Source organism: Primulina tabacum, chromosome 18 (assembly GCF_025594145.1).
Source record: "Primulina tabacum isolate GXHZ01 chromosome 18, ASM2559414v2, whole genome shotgun sequence".
Taxonomy (NCBI): Eukaryota; Viridiplantae; Streptophyta; class Magnoliopsida; order Lamiales; family Gesneriaceae; genus Primulina; species Primulina tabacum.
The window spans coordinates 27,317,496-27,334,508 of NC_134567.1; the positions used below are offsets into that span (position 1 = coordinate 27,317,496).

The window sequence follows — 17,013 nt, forward strand, 5'->3', positions numbered from 1 at the left end:
AATTACAGGTTGTTTATAGGCATATACTCAGTTATGGTCTGTAATGCAAAGGCCTATCCTCCAAGGCATTGAGAAGCCATTGGTTTTCCAAATGAAGAGTTTTCGAGTACAGGACTCTATACCTGTAGCGGGAGATTCAAATACCCCTTGCACAAGTGTTAAGTCGGGATCATCACCAGATGAGTCGGCTGAAACAAAAATTGAGACTTCTGATCCTTATTTTGAGTCATCAAGTCAACCCTTCACCTCGGGGATTGAAGAGGGAGAGATCAACCTTAGGCCTCGGACTGACAAAGGCAAATCTAAGGTTGATACTAATGAAGTTGCAATTTCTCCATTTCAGGTTTACCAACAGAACTGGGAGAAATTAAAAATAAGAATTGGCATTAACCTAGCTACCAACAGGGTTGATGTTTCAGGAAAATATCACAGGGTATGGATGAAACCAAATTCATATCCAAAGGAGGTCAAGGCATGGTATGAATTCGGGGCTCTTGCCTCAGTTTATACTACATCACCTAGCTTTCCGGAAATTTTAGGTCTACCAAAATGGATCCAGGAAGCTGTTCACGAAACTTAGGCGAATAATGATTATTTGTCAGAAGAGATGTTTTGGAGCTATACTTTTTTAGTGCAGCACCAGAACCAGCAGGGAAAGGTACACATGAAGCCTTTCATTTCATTAAGTTAAGGAGGCCAGATACCAATATTCAGAAATTTATCAAGGACTCCCCGACAGAAGAAACAACCCCTGGTTGCTTCAATTACTGAAGATGACATTTCTACTAGAAGAGCTTGGGGTCTATGGGTTTGTCTCACTGAGATGGACAAAGTCAAGTTTCCGTTCAAATTTTATAATCATTCAGTGAACGGATCATTCATGTTGAATACCATGATAGGAAAAACCACAAGTTTTGCAGAAGATTTATTCGAGAAAAAGAGAAATCTTTTGTGGAACAGCAAGCTGCCGGCTAGTAAGGAGAATCGCCGAAAATTCTGTAGCATGGCACATATAGGAAGATGGTCAGAAAACATCTGCCTTGAATGCCAAAACCAGAAAGGAACCTGAATTCGGTAAAGGATTCAAACCGAGATCTGATCGAAAACACTTTACCGACACAAGAACAAGTGGGGATGGACCACCTTCACGTTTTCCTCGAGGACAGCGAAAACCAAAGATTCCTCGACAAAATTAAAGGTGTACATGTGATCAGCCCACTAGCAAAAAGAAAACCCACCTATGTGAGTGGAAGGACAAGGACCACCAATAATAGGCGGTGGATGACATAAAAAACCACTAATAATGAGTGGTAAAAGACAAAAGGATATTGGATACTATATCTTTAAAAAAGACAAAGAATCCAATGAATAAAAGCCAAATAACTGGTCTCGAAATTTTCATCTATAAATAAAGACAGTTTGGAACCAGTTAAACACACCAAGAATCAAAACTTGAAGATGTATCGTGTATATCTAAAAGTCTTGAAAAGACGAATCAAGTACAAGAGAAGTGAGGCTGCAGCTCTCAGATCGTTAATTCAAATGTATAAAGAAGAAGGAAATGAGATTACAGCTGATATCTTCCAGACTCATCTATACTGGTATCTCGGAGAGATCAAAGAAGATGAAAATTTAATTTCAAGATTAATAATCTAGAAAAAGACAGTTCAAGAAGGGACCACTCAACCAATATAGGGTCCCAAGGCAAGCTGTAAAGGCTTAGGAAGATTTGAAATCCGAGTTTCAAATCCGAAGGAGCCTTCTATAAATAAAGAAGCAAAAGGAAGATGAAGGCATCGATCAACCTCTTCGTTTTTCTTCTAAATCAGTTGTAATAAAATTTAAAGTGTATGTGTGTAGTGACTTCAGCTACTCTTAGTAGCTAAACAAGTTTCTCCTCCTCTACAGGAGATTACTATGTATTAATAAAATATTGGTATTTGAATAAAGAGATCTTTGCTCTTAGCCCTTCTCATGTATTATTTTCAAAATTTTATCTTTTATTGTACATCCTAAAGTAGGAAACGAATTAGGGTTGTGCCAAGTGTTGCTGAAGGAATCTACGTCGGTAACCATCGGTTGCGATCGCGTGGTTGGGCTGTGAGAAGCAGTCTGTAAAATACGGTGGATATAACCTGGTGATACTCCGGTCAAAGAGGTAAAAAATTTAATTTATTTTACGGAAGTATGATGGGCCATTATTTAAAAATGAAAAATCAATTATTCAAAATAAAGATATAATGGTAAATTAGGAAATTTGAAAGATACTGGGGAGTTGAAACAAAGTTTTAGTGTGGTAGGGAGGAAAAATTGAGAATAGAAATAGGGATTTTTTGCCAAGTTTCCCAAATATAAACCTATAAAATTTATATAGATAAATTATTTCGATATAAATAAAAATAATAATAATAACAAAGCCAAGCACACCACATTTGTGAATCGAAAGAGATAACGCTTTCCCGTCGAAGAAGAAGAAAAGAAGAAAGATTGCAGAGCAGCCATGGCCAGCATGATCATGGCTTCCACCAAGAGCTTCATCAACCTCGTCCCGCCCATCCCCGCGCCTAAAGCCACTCCCTCTCCCAAAACACGCTTGCCCACATTCCCAAAACCTCTTCAACTTCCTTTTCTCCCTGGATGAAAGGGGCGGCGCCATCAGAGAGAAGCTTATTAGCGTGAGAGACACGGAGTCAGACGAGAAGCAATCAAGAATTTTGTTGAAGATGAGTGGAACATCTCCGGGTTTCCGAATTCTAGAAGTTCCATCGTTTGGCTGTCTGAAATTTTTGATGATGTGTGGAATTTTCACCCTTCAAACTACTGAACAAGCTCTCGCGGGTTCAGATATTTCAACCAGCCTGCAGCCGTTTTCGTTTTTGGGGGATCTAGGCGATATTAGCACAGGTTTTGCTTCAGTTAGTAATTTCTCCCTACAACTTGAATTTTTGCTAGGCTTCAAGCATATATCACGAACCTTGAAAAAAAACGTAACTTTTGACTTTCTACCTTAGGTAAGTAAGTCGCATTTCAATAATCGACTCTTGGTTGTTTGACAATTATTTATTCTACCCTTTTTTAAGTGATGAAATCTTTCAGTCTTTCATATGAGTTATTATAATTTATCGTTTGATTTTTGGATCTTCGTTTAGATAAATTATTGGGCTTGCATGGAAATGCTACATACAAATTTTACCGAGTAATCTTACTTGCAGGCATTCTTGCTGATATTTTTCTCTGAACTTGGAGACAAAACCTTCTTTATCGCGGTAAGATAGTGGTAACTTCGAGGTGCTCTATGTCCTTCAACTTGCTTTCATATAAGTACATTGTGTGCAAATTTGAATCTATAATCATTGTGAAATATGATGGTTATGAATGTAGATACAGTAAGACACATAATGAATCAAGACCCCATGTTTAATATGGATGTTAATATCTTATAGAATTACTCGATCATATGATAAAATCATTTTACAGTCTCTTATAGAATCACATCCAACTATTTTACTGGAGTATACTCTGATTTCCTGTATGTTATTTGGTGTTATATATATGACACATTTTGGGTTTATTGATTGATCTTCTGTGCAGGCACTTCTAGCTGCTAGGAATTCTGCTGCTGTCACTTTTATTGGGACTTTTGGTGCACTCGGGTTAGTTGGTTGATTATGGATAAGCATTTGTGATGGATGCTCTTTACACTTGATCCAGTATTGATTGAATCTCCTTATTCCCCTAACCAATGAACCAAAAAATGTTTGCTGATTTGTAGCTCCTTTTCACTAAATAGAGTTGAGGGAAGTTATGATTCCTTAGGTTTAAATTTCCATTGCATGAATGAATCTGTCATAAACAAGTGTTAATTTGGTTTTGCAGGTGGTATTTATGAATTTACGTGGTCACATAATCATAATTCTTTGCATTTTGTCTTAATCTGGATGACTGCTATAATATTATTTTACGTTCTTCGAACATTAAAGATTTACCTTGCAAATATTGGAAGTAGATATGTTACGCCGGTCTACTCTAAGCTTTTGAACAGTACATTGTAGAGCTCATGATATCTTGATGATGTTGGTTCTCTCATTGCACTCATTGATGTTTTATGAGCAGGGTAATGACTATCATATCGGTTATCATTGGACGAACTTTTCACTATGTTGATGACATCCTTCCATTCAGGTTTGGTTCCCTGGTAACTTATACAAATAAAGAAGCTTTTCTTTTGGTTTACATAATATTCCTTACGTCGGTGCTCTCTGGAGCATTAGTGTTGTGAGATTCCAGAGAGTCTCTAGCAGGCATCCAGAGCAAAATTATTGTGCCAGCTTGCCTGCATCTATCTTTAATTTATCTATTAAAATTAACTCTTTCTCAAGAAATTATTGAACTTCTAGGAACATTGGTGGATAGAAATGTAGCTGGAGGGGGCCAAACTGACACTTTAATTTTTTCGAGGATGGGGCAGTAATATTAAAAGGGAGGCAGTGGCTACCATTATCGGTCTCACTCTTTCTCTATTGGCTTCCAGGGATTAGTTTACTATCTTGCCAGTTGCTTGGTCATTTTGTTTGGTAGCTTCAATTGGACATATTCAAACTCCCTGACGAAATTGAGGGTGACCTCAAGCTATATTTCCTAATGATTTCATCGTTACAGGTTTGGGGATGCCAATTTGCCAATTGATGATCTTGCTGCAGTTTGCCTCCTGGTAAGGATTTTAGCCAGAACAAAAGCCGCCCCGTAGTCATTCATTGATATCTCAAATTTCTGATCGCCCTTGGCTAAAAGTTATGGCAACTTTGGTTTATTGTAGGTGTATTTTGGTGTGTCATCCTTGGTTGATGCCTCCTCAAGTGATGGGGTAAAAGCAGAAGAAGAACAAAAGGAGGTAAATATTTCGGCAGAAAGGCAACGATAATGATAAAGTCTAGTTGAGAATCAGCTGAACATCAAATATTTCATTGAAGTTTGAGGACTAGGAAAATCACATTGACAATGTAATGAATGATCTATAATCTGTAGTTGGAATTCTTCACAGTTGTTATATATTGTTTAGGAACTCAGCCTGTTGTGGTCATCATCCATGAGTCTCCAGATATATGGATGTTAGCACTGTGCTGTTTCAGCATATAAAATCTGTGTCTCAATATGTCTAGTCCAAATCACCAAGTATTTGAGTCTGGGAGATACTGTAAATTGAATTACTCTGTTTCTTCTGTCTGTTGTATGAAATGATTTAGTGACCCAGCTACTCTTCACTTGGCACGGGTTATGATATTTATCAGTTTTACTGTTGACATATCAGAGTTGTCTGTGGCTTAGAAAATTGTGAAAGTAGAATTACTCGGACGGTATGCTTTAACTATTCATTTCTAACATGTTACTATTAGATATACTTATATTAATCTCTGTTTAATAATATAATTTAATATAAGTATATCTAATAGTTACGGGAAAATCAAACTTCCAAGATGTAGCTCAATAACGATTATGTGACTCAGGAAGCCCTTGATACTTCACTGATGCATCTTTCCATTTCACATCCGATTCTTTTTTAGGGTAACCAAGTACATCAAACATTTATCGAATTTATATAAAACATTTTATTTCTCCAGGCAGAGCTGGCAGTTTCCGAATTTTCAGGATCCAGTGCGGGTATTTTGGCTGCAGCTAACACCATCTTTAGTACATTCCTTTTAGTTTTTGTTGCTGAATGGGGTGACAAATCTTTTTTCTCCACTATAGGTATGGTGAAAACTTCTTTAGATAATAACCGGTTCATCTTTTACTTTTTTTCTTAATTTTGTTTGTTGGCTATTTAAGATATTTGTCGTCCTTCTGGATGACCGAGATTTGCATGCATAGAACTAAGATTAACTTTTTATTTCATTCTTTAAACATCCTTTAAGCTTATTGATGCATTCCTTCAACGAGTCTTCTGTCAAGTATCCCTGGATGCATGAACATCCAGGGAGTTGAGTTATCTGATTGAATAACATGGTTCTTCACTACAGCTGAGCTAAAGAGAGAGAGAGAGAGACTATTTTTTTGTCTGGATTGACTATGTAAATTTTTCCGAGGAATTCTTATGCATGTGATTGGATGTCCAATTTTTAAGGACTAGCTAAAATAACTTTCTTTAGGTTAGACTCGATGGTTTTTGAGGTAACCCTAATATCCTCTCTTTTGTTTTCTGTACTTAATCTTTTTGGGAACTAATTAGTCAAGTTTATAAGAATAAATGTTCTTAGCTTACGCTAATGCAAGCGTTAGACTTTGAATGCCATTATCAACATAATCCTCTTTGTTTCAGCTCTTGCTGCAGCCTCATCACCTCTTGGAGTCGTTGCAGGGGCACTAGCTGGTCACGGAGTTGCTACATGGGTCATAATCCTCAGCACTTCCCTCAAATCACTTTCTTTCTCCACCAAAGAACTTGTTATCTAATCCCCTTAGCATAATGAGAACGAGAAAAGATGTTTTGCAATCAAACATCACAAATCTAAATATACTATTGTGCAAAATGTTTAGTTAGATGTTATTACAATTTAAGTTGCATCACTAATCATTATTTGAATTCTGAAAGTCCATGATTAAAATATTAGCTTTGAAAGAAGCTGAACTGTCCAAAATCTTAAACTTGTATTTGCTTGTAAGTGATGTTTTATGTATGCATATTTAGTATATTTAAGTGAGAGCTGGTAACTCTTCGCAGCTTGCTGTTCTAGGAGGGTCTTTTCTGGGAACATACCTTTCTGAGAAGGTCGGTGGTTTCTGTTAGACGTGTTTATCATAGATGAACGTTAATTATTCCATTGTTGGTAAAATCTTGGATCATCTGATCTAGCTAGCCTAGCTAAGAATTGTGACAATGAAAACAGGTTATTGCGTACATTGGTGGTACTCTGTTCCTTGTCTTTGCTGCTGTTACACTGATTGAGATCTTCACTTGAAGTCAACATTACCAACATTACCTCTGCCTGCATTGAAGACCTTAGAGTGTATTTTTGCGGGATTATATTCTACATGAGAGTTGAAGTTAAGCTGCTCAATCTGTGGAAAATATATTTTTTTACTTCGAGCTAGGTAGCCAGGTCCTTGATTATTGTATCTATACTTTTTCAAAAGGAAATTTTGGAATTTCAATGCAGATAATAGGCTTTCGATTTTCTGTTCCATATGAAATGTTTAACAAATCACACTACACAATCTGGTCTTGTATGTATGTATTAGGATCGAAACGGTGGCTATGCAGTCTAGAGGCTAGGGAGAGGATAGCCCTGCTTGGCTCAAAATATGAAAGTACTTGCTGCAGAGTTGCAATTATTTTTACATGTTAGGATCCAAAAGGGTATCTGTGCGGAAAATTAAGTTAGCATATAGTAAATAATGTAAGGACTTCTTTACGTGTTTGAAGTCTAAATACCTCTCTTTTTGTTTAGGAAAGGATCCACTAAAAAGGTTTCAGGACGACGTTAGTTGAGTATTCTATAATTTCACAAACCACTTGTAGCGTTTAAAATATTATCCCAAGAAATGAGAATTCATCTGAAATATAAATCGTCGTACATAATCTTCGATGTCATCTCTAATTGCTCTCATGTGGTAGACTTTATCATCAATCTTCTCAAAGTTCTTCACGTTGGCAGGTCCATGCCCCCGGTTTGTGCGAATGAATGTACATGCATCCCTGTCAATCTACGAAACCAAGCCACAAAACACACCATGGATCCTTACCATCTCCGAGGTCAGATCCATGGATAATACTGGAGGTAAATTGGACATGACACCGAGTCGAGCCAAAAAATGGACATGACAGTTGTGTAACGACAACCAAAATATTTTCAAAGAATTTGGAATATCTTTTGAATTAAGAATAATAAAATGATTTCGACATTTGGAAATACTAGTTATGTTTTCAATTATCGAAACATACTTTTCAAGTTGTCAAGTTCTTACGATGAGTAAATAATGGTCTTGTGGTTTATAAAATGAAAGAAGAGTCATATTGCAAAACACAGAAAATGTTGAACATATTTGTGATGCAAATGGGAGGAGGGCATGTGAGCACATATGAAAAAATGGCAGCCTCACCCACAAATGTGCATGGGGAAGAGATAACCTTCCCTTCCACAGACAGACCATACATCTTCATCTCTTAGAGATTTGCAGTAGCAGAGCATAGCAGCCATGATAATGGCCCCTTCAAAAACCTTTGTCAACACCACCCCCAACCCAAAACTCACCCCTCTTCCCAAAATATTCCTGCCCACATTCCCTAAACCACCCCTTCAACTTCCCTCCTCTCTCAAGTCTGTCCCTTCCCTCCTCGCTGCCGCTGCCTCCTTCCAACGCGCCTCCCTCACTGGCCGAGGAAATGGAGAAGTCCCAGCTTTTCGACTTCAACCTGACACTCCCCTATCATAGCCGTCGAATTCTTGTTCCTCATGTTCGCATTGGACAAGGTATATTACAGCCCCCTGGGGAAATTCATGGATGAGAGAGACTCCGCCATCAGAGAGAAGCTGAACATCGTTAAAGATACTTCCGCGGAGGTGAAGGCACTGGAGGAGCAGGCTGCGGCGGTGTTAAAGGCGGCGAGGGCGGAAATATCCGCGGCCCTCGACAAGATGAAGAGGGAGACTCAGCTTGAGGTCGAGCAGAAGCTAGCGGAGGGGAGGAAGAAAGTGGAGTCAGAGCTGCAAGAGGCGCTGGCTAGCTAGGAGAAGCAGAAGGAAGACACCATCAAAGCTCTTGATTCTCAGATTGCTGCACTTAGCGACGAAATTGTGAAGAAGGTCCTCCCTGTTTCTTGAATTACTGTGGAGGGTTGTAATTTATGTATCATTTATAGTGAAGTTTGATCCTTTTCTTTTTGTTCATATCGATCAATATTCAAAGATGTCCAAGATTTCCCTTCTCTATTACGTGTCGATGGCAAAATACTCCTATGCTGTTCATTGCAGACTAATGATATTCGTTATTTAGTGCTTTCAGTCAATTTTTCCTAGACAAGTTCTTGAGTTAGCTTATGCTTAATAGTTACCAGCTGTAATTAGATAGTTGGAGTCAATCCTGACTCCAGGAAACGAGAAGGTAATGAAAAAGAAGAATTTGGGCAAGTTTTCTGAACGTTTATTATTGCTGCTTGTAAGTTAAATGACCAAGAATTGTAAAAGTGGGTTGAGGAAACAGTAAAGTAGCTCCTGCTGATGAACTTTTTCAGCCACATATATAGCCATAGGTGGTGCGTTGGGGCAGCGGTTGGACTATTTAAGTATATGGTCTATGGAAGTGATTAAAGTTCAGTTGCTCTTTTATGAACTTAAAAATTGTTCTACATCACTTGAAAGAAGCAGCCATGGCTTAAATTAAATCCTGTTTTAACAATCTAGGAAAATAGTTGGTTTGGTTGCAAAAAAAATATTTTGCTTTCTTGAATCTATCTGCTTCATCTGCATATTTAAGAACTGGATTTTTTCATACATTTATTTGTTTGGAACAACCAGTTTATGTTGGCAGTACTAGAGGTAAAGAAGATCATATTTACATTGATTATATATGTACCACATTGATAGCTGTTTTCTTTCATCATTATCTCAAGGAAAACTAAAAGTCAATATTATCATTGCATGGATTAACCCTTTTCTTAATTTCTTGAGTAACTTGGAACAATGCCAAAAAATTTGGTCAACATTAATATTGAGTAAAGAATACAATTGAGATCACACCTTTCCGGTCCTTTCTGTTTGGATTTCGATTCAATGTTCGCCGTTATCTATCTAATCCTTATATTTAATCGTCTAAGCCATACAGAATGTAAAATCATATGAAACACATCAAACCTCTGGGCTGGCTGGTTCAAAACAAAATGTTTCCTTACAGCTTTCAAACCATCCCTCAACCTTGTATATCGTTCTCCTGAGTCTGCTATTTCGAGCAATATCTCTTTCAGTCGTGAAATTTCCATAATATCAACCTGTATCGAGAAAGCTTCCCACCTTAGAACATCACTAAAAGGCAACACGTAGTGATCAGATAATATCACAGGGATGCATTCAGCATGAATGGCCTCCACTATCCTTGGGCTAGCTACTTCATATCCACTTGGACATAAGCAAAATTTGGAACTTAACATAAAGTCATAATAATCCTGATCTTTACGAAGGTATTCATGAACTTGGAGGTCCTTGTCACGGTCTTTCCAAAAGTTGAGGAGGATTGGCCTGATGGGGCCGTGAACACCACCTGCGAAGAATGCAAGGTATGGCCTTGAAATGTTGGACGGCGGTGACCTCAGCTTGGGATTTATGTTGCCATCATAAAGATTGATTTCTGGTAAGCTTGCATCTTTTTGTGGATTGAAACCTTCAGAGGAATTGGCATTGCACAATACCCTAATTGATGTGTTGTATAGGAATGCATTTCCCTGTGAAGCCAAAGGCCCCTAAAAAAATAAACAATAAAAAATCAACGATGAGAATATTCTAAAGAGGTTATCATTTGATTGAGAACTTTTAGGTCATTATTTTATATAGATCAAACACAAGATGTATCTTTATGATTACCCAATCATGGCAAGAGAGCATGAAATGATCAGCTCCTCGAGTTCTATTCCAGAAGGGGTGTTTTGTCGATATAATTCTCACATAATCAGATACAAAAACTTTGAGTGGACTGACATCATGTGAGTTAGGCTTGTACAGGTACTTGACCATATGTGCGACACTGAAGGGCAAGAAATAAACATGAGCAGCCTTGGGATTTCTTGTCCTGAAGCCGTTATTTCCATTCTCCATCTCATGTATGAATCGTCCTTCACTTGAGTAAATGCTTTTGCACGGCCCATCATGTAGTATTGGGATCTCCCCTTCTTCATATACGTAAATCTTAAATCTTCTTTCCATTTCCATGTAACTCCTAAGAATAATTTTCAAACGCAAAATTCAGCAAAAGATTCTATAAGTTGTAAAATCTTTTACAATGACTGGTACTTAAAAAAAATAAAAAAATCTCACTGATTATTCAAACCTAGTAGAGAATAGAAATCGAAAACCGAACAAAAATTCTTAGCATAAATCGAAAACGAGAACCACTCACTGATAAAATGCCACTGGATGTCGGTAGATTTCGGCGCTGCCATTGCTTTTGTTGACGGAATTAGCTGCTTTTCTGATTGCTGATCGAGCTTTAGCTAGTCCCATCTCCAAAATAGCAATATCTGCTCTGCCCTGCAATTACACAACCAAGTAAACGTCCAATCGCCATCGCCAATTCATCAAACTCAAATCATATATCCACAGACAAAATGAACATGATAACTGACAGGTTTTGCACAACGCACGAAACTAATGATCAAAACGTCAACATTCTTTCGAAATGGAAGTTGTTTTGCAATTCCACATCTGTAGATATAAGTTAAGTATCAATTCATTCATACCTTCGAATTTCCAGCGGAATCGAACGACGACCCAACCTGATCAATTGTCTTATCCTCGAGGAAGAAAACAATGGCAATTGATGCTACAGTAACTGCGGAGAACACAATGACTCCATCAGTCTTCCTCATCAGCGCCATTTCTCTCTCAGATTGAGTTTACATACGTATGCTCATGCTATGTGTGTGTGTGTGTGTTGCATGGATGATGAAGGCGACGGTTTGATTTGAGAGAGGGAGGGAATGAAAACGCGGGGAATTGTGTGTATATATATATATTTCTTATATAAAATTCACTATTTATTTTTATTTTTATTTTTATTGTGACATTAATTAATATTAGTAGTAGTAGTGATGTCAAAAATTTTAAAATTAACAAAAATAATAATAATAATAATATTATTATTATTAAAATTAGGGGTGAACTGATTTAATCGAAAAATTCGGTTTGATTAGTTCAGAAATTGGATTTGTTTTTAAAAAAATTGATTTATCCAATTTGATATCAATTATTTATTATTATTATCAAAATTAGGGATGAACTGATTTAATCAGAAAATTCGGTTCGATTAGTTTAGAAAATAGATTTTTTTTTCAAGTTTAATATCAATTATTGTTATAAAATATCATAGAATTCAATATTTTTATATGCAATTATTTAATTAAATTTAAAAATAAAATTCTACTTTTTAAATTTTCCCCCCTGGAAATTAAACCGCTTTTTTACTAAACCGATATCTACCGAATTTTTCCATCCAAACCAAACAAAAAGAACCGAAGTAAAATCAATTATTTCCTTTGTATCCAAATGTTTGGGATTTTTTTAACAAACCCCGGCCCCTCCTCACTTTATTATAAAATTTTAAAGTAAAATAATTATATGATATTTTGGTAAATAATTATTTTTTTTGTATTATTTACATAAAAAAATTCTTTCTAATAATCCAATTAGTGTATGAAATGTAAATGCAAGTCTTTTCAAAAACAAAAAGTCAATTGCATGATTTTTCATACCCAATGACCCATTTGTACTGTAAGTTTAAAATTTTAATATTTTTTTACTCGAATTTGTTTCGAACCAAAACTCCAGTTTACGGTCCAGTCGTAACATTTAAAGATAATTATGAGTTATTCAAATTATTATTCGAAAATAAAATTAAAAAATGACATAAAAATTTGAAATATATTAATTTAATATATATTATTACAAAATAATTGACTTAAATTGAATTAGGCAAAATCTTGTGTGAAACGGTCTCACGGTTCGTATTTTGTAATATATTAATTTAATATATACTAAGAGTATTATTTTTTATTGTGAATATCAGTATGATTGACCCGTGTCACTGATAAAAATCCATGAGATCGTATCATGAGAAAAAACATGTTCATTAATTATTACTTATACAAATTAAATATTCTTTTTCATCATCTTCTTGGGTCGATATGTTTTCGTGGCAACCGAAGGACGTTCCACATGTCGCTACAGCGGCACGTAAATCACACGCACCGCCTTCTGATGCGGTTTGGCCGCTAGCGCTAGGAAGCAAAGGCAAGCCCGAGACACATCACCTCTTTGAAGCGTACGAATCAACGATATATTTTATAATAATAAAAAATAATACTAAAAGTGGAAAAGCCATGCAACGCCGAATCGATACCGCAGAAGGTAGAAGAAAGGAATACGTGATCTTCACCAGATCAACACTCTAGCTAATTGCATCGATTCTTCATGTTCTTATTTACTCGATATACTTCCAGTATTCACATCTCGATCACATCTTGTTCTTATTATATATGGATATATGTTCATGTATAATCATTAGTTGATTAACTGGTCCAAAGAAAGCTCGGCGGATATGGGATTTGTGGTGGGGTTCGCTCTGGGTTTTGCATTGGGTATTGGTTTGATCGTGGCGTTTGCTTGGTACCAGAATACCAGATCCAAGCGCCGCATTGATTTGGTAAGCTCAGATATAATATAAATATATATACGGTAATTATTTTGCATGTCTTTAATTTCTTTAACTATGGAACATCATATATATATATTAGGCAGCCACAGTCGGAGCTTTTGCCAGGATGACAGTTGAAGATTCCAGGAAATTACTCCCGCCTCATTTCTACCCTTCCTGGCTTGTCTTCTCAGAGAGACAGAAGTTGAGTTGAAATTTCTTCCCTAGCTATAAGCAAAAAATGGTGATAGTGACAGTGACAATATAATCAATTTGGTGTGTTTTTTAATTGATGGGTGCAGTTAACTTGGCTTAATCATCACCTGGACAAAATATGGCCGTTCGTTGATGAGGTTAATTAATGTTTTTTCTTGCATTTTTTAAACCAAAAACTCCGTTTTCCAGTTTTTCTTCGTTGCATGATGATATCTTAATTAATTTGCGCCTGCAGGCAGCGTCGGAGATAATAAGAAACTCTGTGGAACCAATGCTTGAACAATACAGACCATCAATTTTGGCCTCTCTCAACTTTTCCAAGTTAACTCTAGGCACTGTGGCACCACAATTCACGGGTGACTACTCGTGTTACCCTTTTTTCAATGGGTTAAATCTACGATTTTTATTGATTAAAAAAAACCGGAATACAGACGATTACGTACAATTTCGAATTAGCTAACTATATCTCCAAAGTAGGTATCCCAAGAGAGTACATACGTCTTCTTGAAACGTATAACTTAATATTCGCAAGTGTCCATATTAGGCTAGCTCTACATGTTCAAAGGCTTTACATATTCGAAGAGCTTGCTGTTACAAGCTGTCCGTATACTATAGACGGCACAAGACATAGCAGGGATATATTTTATTAAAACCGCGGTTGTAGGCAGGATAAGACTCATGTACCTTTTTGTTTTTTTTGTATGTGAATTAGGTGTTTCCATCATGGACTGTACAGATGATAATCCCGGGGAAATTATTATGGAATTGGATTTGCAGTGGGATGGGAATCCAAATATTGTACTTGATATCAAAACAAAAGTTGGTGTGTCAATACCAATACAGGTATTTTGCAACTTGATATGTGTGCGTGCAGGGATGCAGTCGTATTACTTTCTGATGCATTTCTTGACCATAGGTGAAAAATATTGGATTTACTGGAGTTTTCAGGTTGATGTTCAAACCACTGGTCGACGAGTTTCCTTGCTTTGGAGCTGTCTGTTATTCCTTGAGAGAAAAGGCGAGTGTTATCGACTAATTGTAATACATTTATTTTGCTGTGCATACACAAAGTGTCACACGAAGACACCGTATACATACTCAAACATAGATATATATACACGAACAGAACCCAAGATTTGCGAGGATAGGTCCGGACCAAGAAATGGTGCAAGTGACTCAATGAAATCAGGAGAGGCAAATCTTGAAGCTTTGGAAAAGTCACATAAAAAATTAAATTTTTTCTCATTTGAGAAATGCGATAATCGCACTTTGAATAGGTCAGGCCCGGTAACAGGATTCGCTTGACCAGTGCATTCATGTTGTTTTCCTTTGCAGAAAAATCTTGACTTTACTCTTAAAGTTGTTGGTGGTGATATATCTGCAATTCCAGGAATAGCTGATGCCCTTGAGGTTTGGTTCTTTACATTTAAACTTTTTACCTTTTCTCCAATTCTGATAAGTTCAATAGTGGAAGTGCGATCAGTCTTCTGTGATGCTTTGGTAGAGTACAATAAAAGATGCTATTGAAGATTCCATCACCTGGCCAGTCCGCAAAATCATACCCATATTACCTGGAGATTACAGGTAAACGATCATTTAACTTGCATAATTTTTCAAGATACAAGTTTTAATTATATTTTTAGTTATTCTTTTATTTTCGTGTTACAGTTATCTTGAGTCAAAGCCAGTTGGGACACTGGAGGTGAAGCTCATAGAAGGCAAGGAGTTGACAAACAAAGACTTCATTGGCAAATCTGATCCATTTGCCAAATTATTCGTCCGACCTTTACGTGCCACGACAAAAACCAGCAAAACAATTGTATGACTGTCTTATTTTGAGATTCTATTTTCTTTGGTTTTTTTTATTAACTCAAATCTAATTTCCCAGAACAATAACACAAATCCAATCTGGAATGCACACTTTGAGTTCACCGTGGAGGATATATCCACTCAACACTTGACTGTAAGAGTTTATGATGATGAAGGAGTTCAAGCTTCTGAATTCATTGGTTGTGGTCGAGTGGCACTAAGTGATCTTGACCCTGGTAAGGTAAAAGATGTATGGTTGAAATTGGTGAAAGATGTTGAGTTTCCAAAAGACCAGAAAAACCGCGGTCAGGTCAAGATCCATGCTACCAGATTTATAGTTTTATGATGAGAAAGATAACCATAGAGTATCCATATCCGTAACATTCATTGAAGTTTCTATCTATGTAGGTTCATCTGGAGCTCTTGTATATTCCTTTGAGCTCCAGGAGCTCGTATTTGAATCCTTACGACCCTGATTTTAGATTGACTTCGTTTGAAAAAACCCTTAAACAAGGAAGTGGTACTGATGGAGGAGATGATTCAAGAAAGGATGTTATCATGAGAGGAGTTGTTTCGGTGACTGTAATATCTGCACAAGACTTGCCGGCTACAGATATAATGGGAAAATCTGATCCTTTTGTTGTGTTGATGATGAAGAAGTCTGAACAGAAATACAAGACTAGGGTGCGTAGTACTTTAAATATTGTGCTCACGGCATGGAGATAGACATAATAGGCGAACAACATATCAAAACTATATATATATATATATATATATAACATCTCGTATTCTGTCTTATTTTTTCATTCTTGATTGTGTTCAGGTCTTAAATGACACCTTGAATCCAGTTTGGAATCAAACATTTGATTTTGTTGTGGAGAATGGGCTACATGAGCTACTAATGTTGGAGGTATATGACCATGACACATTTGGGAAGGTAGATGCTCATAATCGATCACTTAACTAGATTCGCTTCCACTCTTTAGATCTCCCCAGTATGTTTATACATACATGTATGTGAATGGTTTATATATGTAGGACAAAGTGGGAAGATGCGTTATGACCCTTACAAGGGCTGTGTTAGAAGGCGAATTCACGGACAACTTCCCCGTCGATGGCGCCAAATCTGGAAGTTTGAATTTACATGTCAAATGGACGCCCCAACTGATCATTCGAGACTGATCTCACTCGTTTTATAAATAGTATGTTCTAGTATAGTTACGTCTCACGCCTAGGAAATTCTTTGGTTCGAGTCATTTTGTTGCACGATGCTCCTTCAGAGTAATGTATTCTGGTTTAGTCACGCCCCGAATATATATGCTCACCATCGGAATATGAGAGAGTTGTATTCTAGATTTTATGAAAACATAGGCATAATTTCCCTTGGCCGAAACTCCCTACGATACCCTCTGAGAATATATAACTACTATCTTTTGTATTGATTGCGGTTGAAATATTTATATATCCAAACATGATAGTTTTTGTTATTTTAAAATTAATGATTTTTTATATTTTATTAGGAAGTAATAAAAATTTAAAATTATAGGTAAAGATAAGATTAAAAAAATTATTTAACAAAATATATATAAAAAA

At 36.6% G+C, this 17,013-nt stretch overlaps 3 protein-coding genes and 1 pseudogene across 3 annotated transcripts; 3 read left to right on the plus strand and 1 right to left on the minus strand.

Annotated features, from left to right (window-relative positions):
• The first annotated feature begins 2,429 nt into the window (after positions 1-2,429).
• Positions 2,430-7,181, plus strand: LOC142532200 (protein PAM71, chloroplastic). The gene is made up of 10 exons (XM_075638484.1): positions 2,430-2,915; positions 3,213-3,266; positions 3,592-3,653; positions 4,114-4,182; positions 4,660-4,711; positions 4,817-4,891; positions 5,619-5,748; positions 6,317-6,387; positions 6,719-6,766; positions 6,885-7,181. Exons 1-10 carry the CDS (start codon positions 2,724-2,726, stop codon positions 6,954-6,956), a joined length of 825 nt encoding a protein of 274 aa, XP_075494599.1. The 5' UTR covers positions 2,430-2,723; the 3' UTR covers positions 6,957-7,181.
• A 1,012-nt stretch (positions 7,182-8,193) lies between these two features.
• LOC142532201 (ATP synthase subunit b', chloroplastic-like) lies at positions 8,194-8,999 on the plus strand (annotated as a pseudogene).
• Positions 9,000-9,781: 782 nt separating this feature from the next.
• Positions 9,782-11,210, minus strand: LOC142533831 (putative glycosyltransferase At5g25310). The gene is made up of 3 exons (XM_075640737.1): positions 11,104-11,210; positions 10,572-10,923; positions 9,782-10,450 (listed from the first exon to the last, which is right to left on the minus strand). Exons 1-3 carry the CDS (start codon positions 11,205-11,207, stop codon positions 9,782-9,784), a joined length of 1,125 nt encoding a protein of 374 aa, XP_075496852.1. The 5' UTR covers positions 11,208-11,210.
• Positions 11,211-13,051: 1,841 nt separating this feature from the next.
• Positions 13,052-16,822, plus strand: LOC142533005 (synaptotagmin-5-like). Its single transcript, XM_075639588.1, has 13 exons — positions 13,052-13,404; positions 13,496-13,598; positions 13,696-13,748; positions 13,847-13,967; positions 14,324-14,454; positions 14,528-14,629; positions 14,947-15,021; positions 15,116-15,195; positions 15,280-15,430; positions 15,500-15,730; positions 15,829-16,104; positions 16,244-16,357; positions 16,459-16,822. The coding sequence occupies exons 1-13, from the start codon at positions 13,300-13,302 to the stop codon at positions 16,600-16,602; spliced, it is 1,686 nt and encodes a 561-aa protein (XP_075495703.1). The 5' UTR covers positions 13,052-13,299; the 3' UTR covers positions 16,603-16,822.
• Positions 16,823-17,013: the final 191 nt, after the last annotated feature.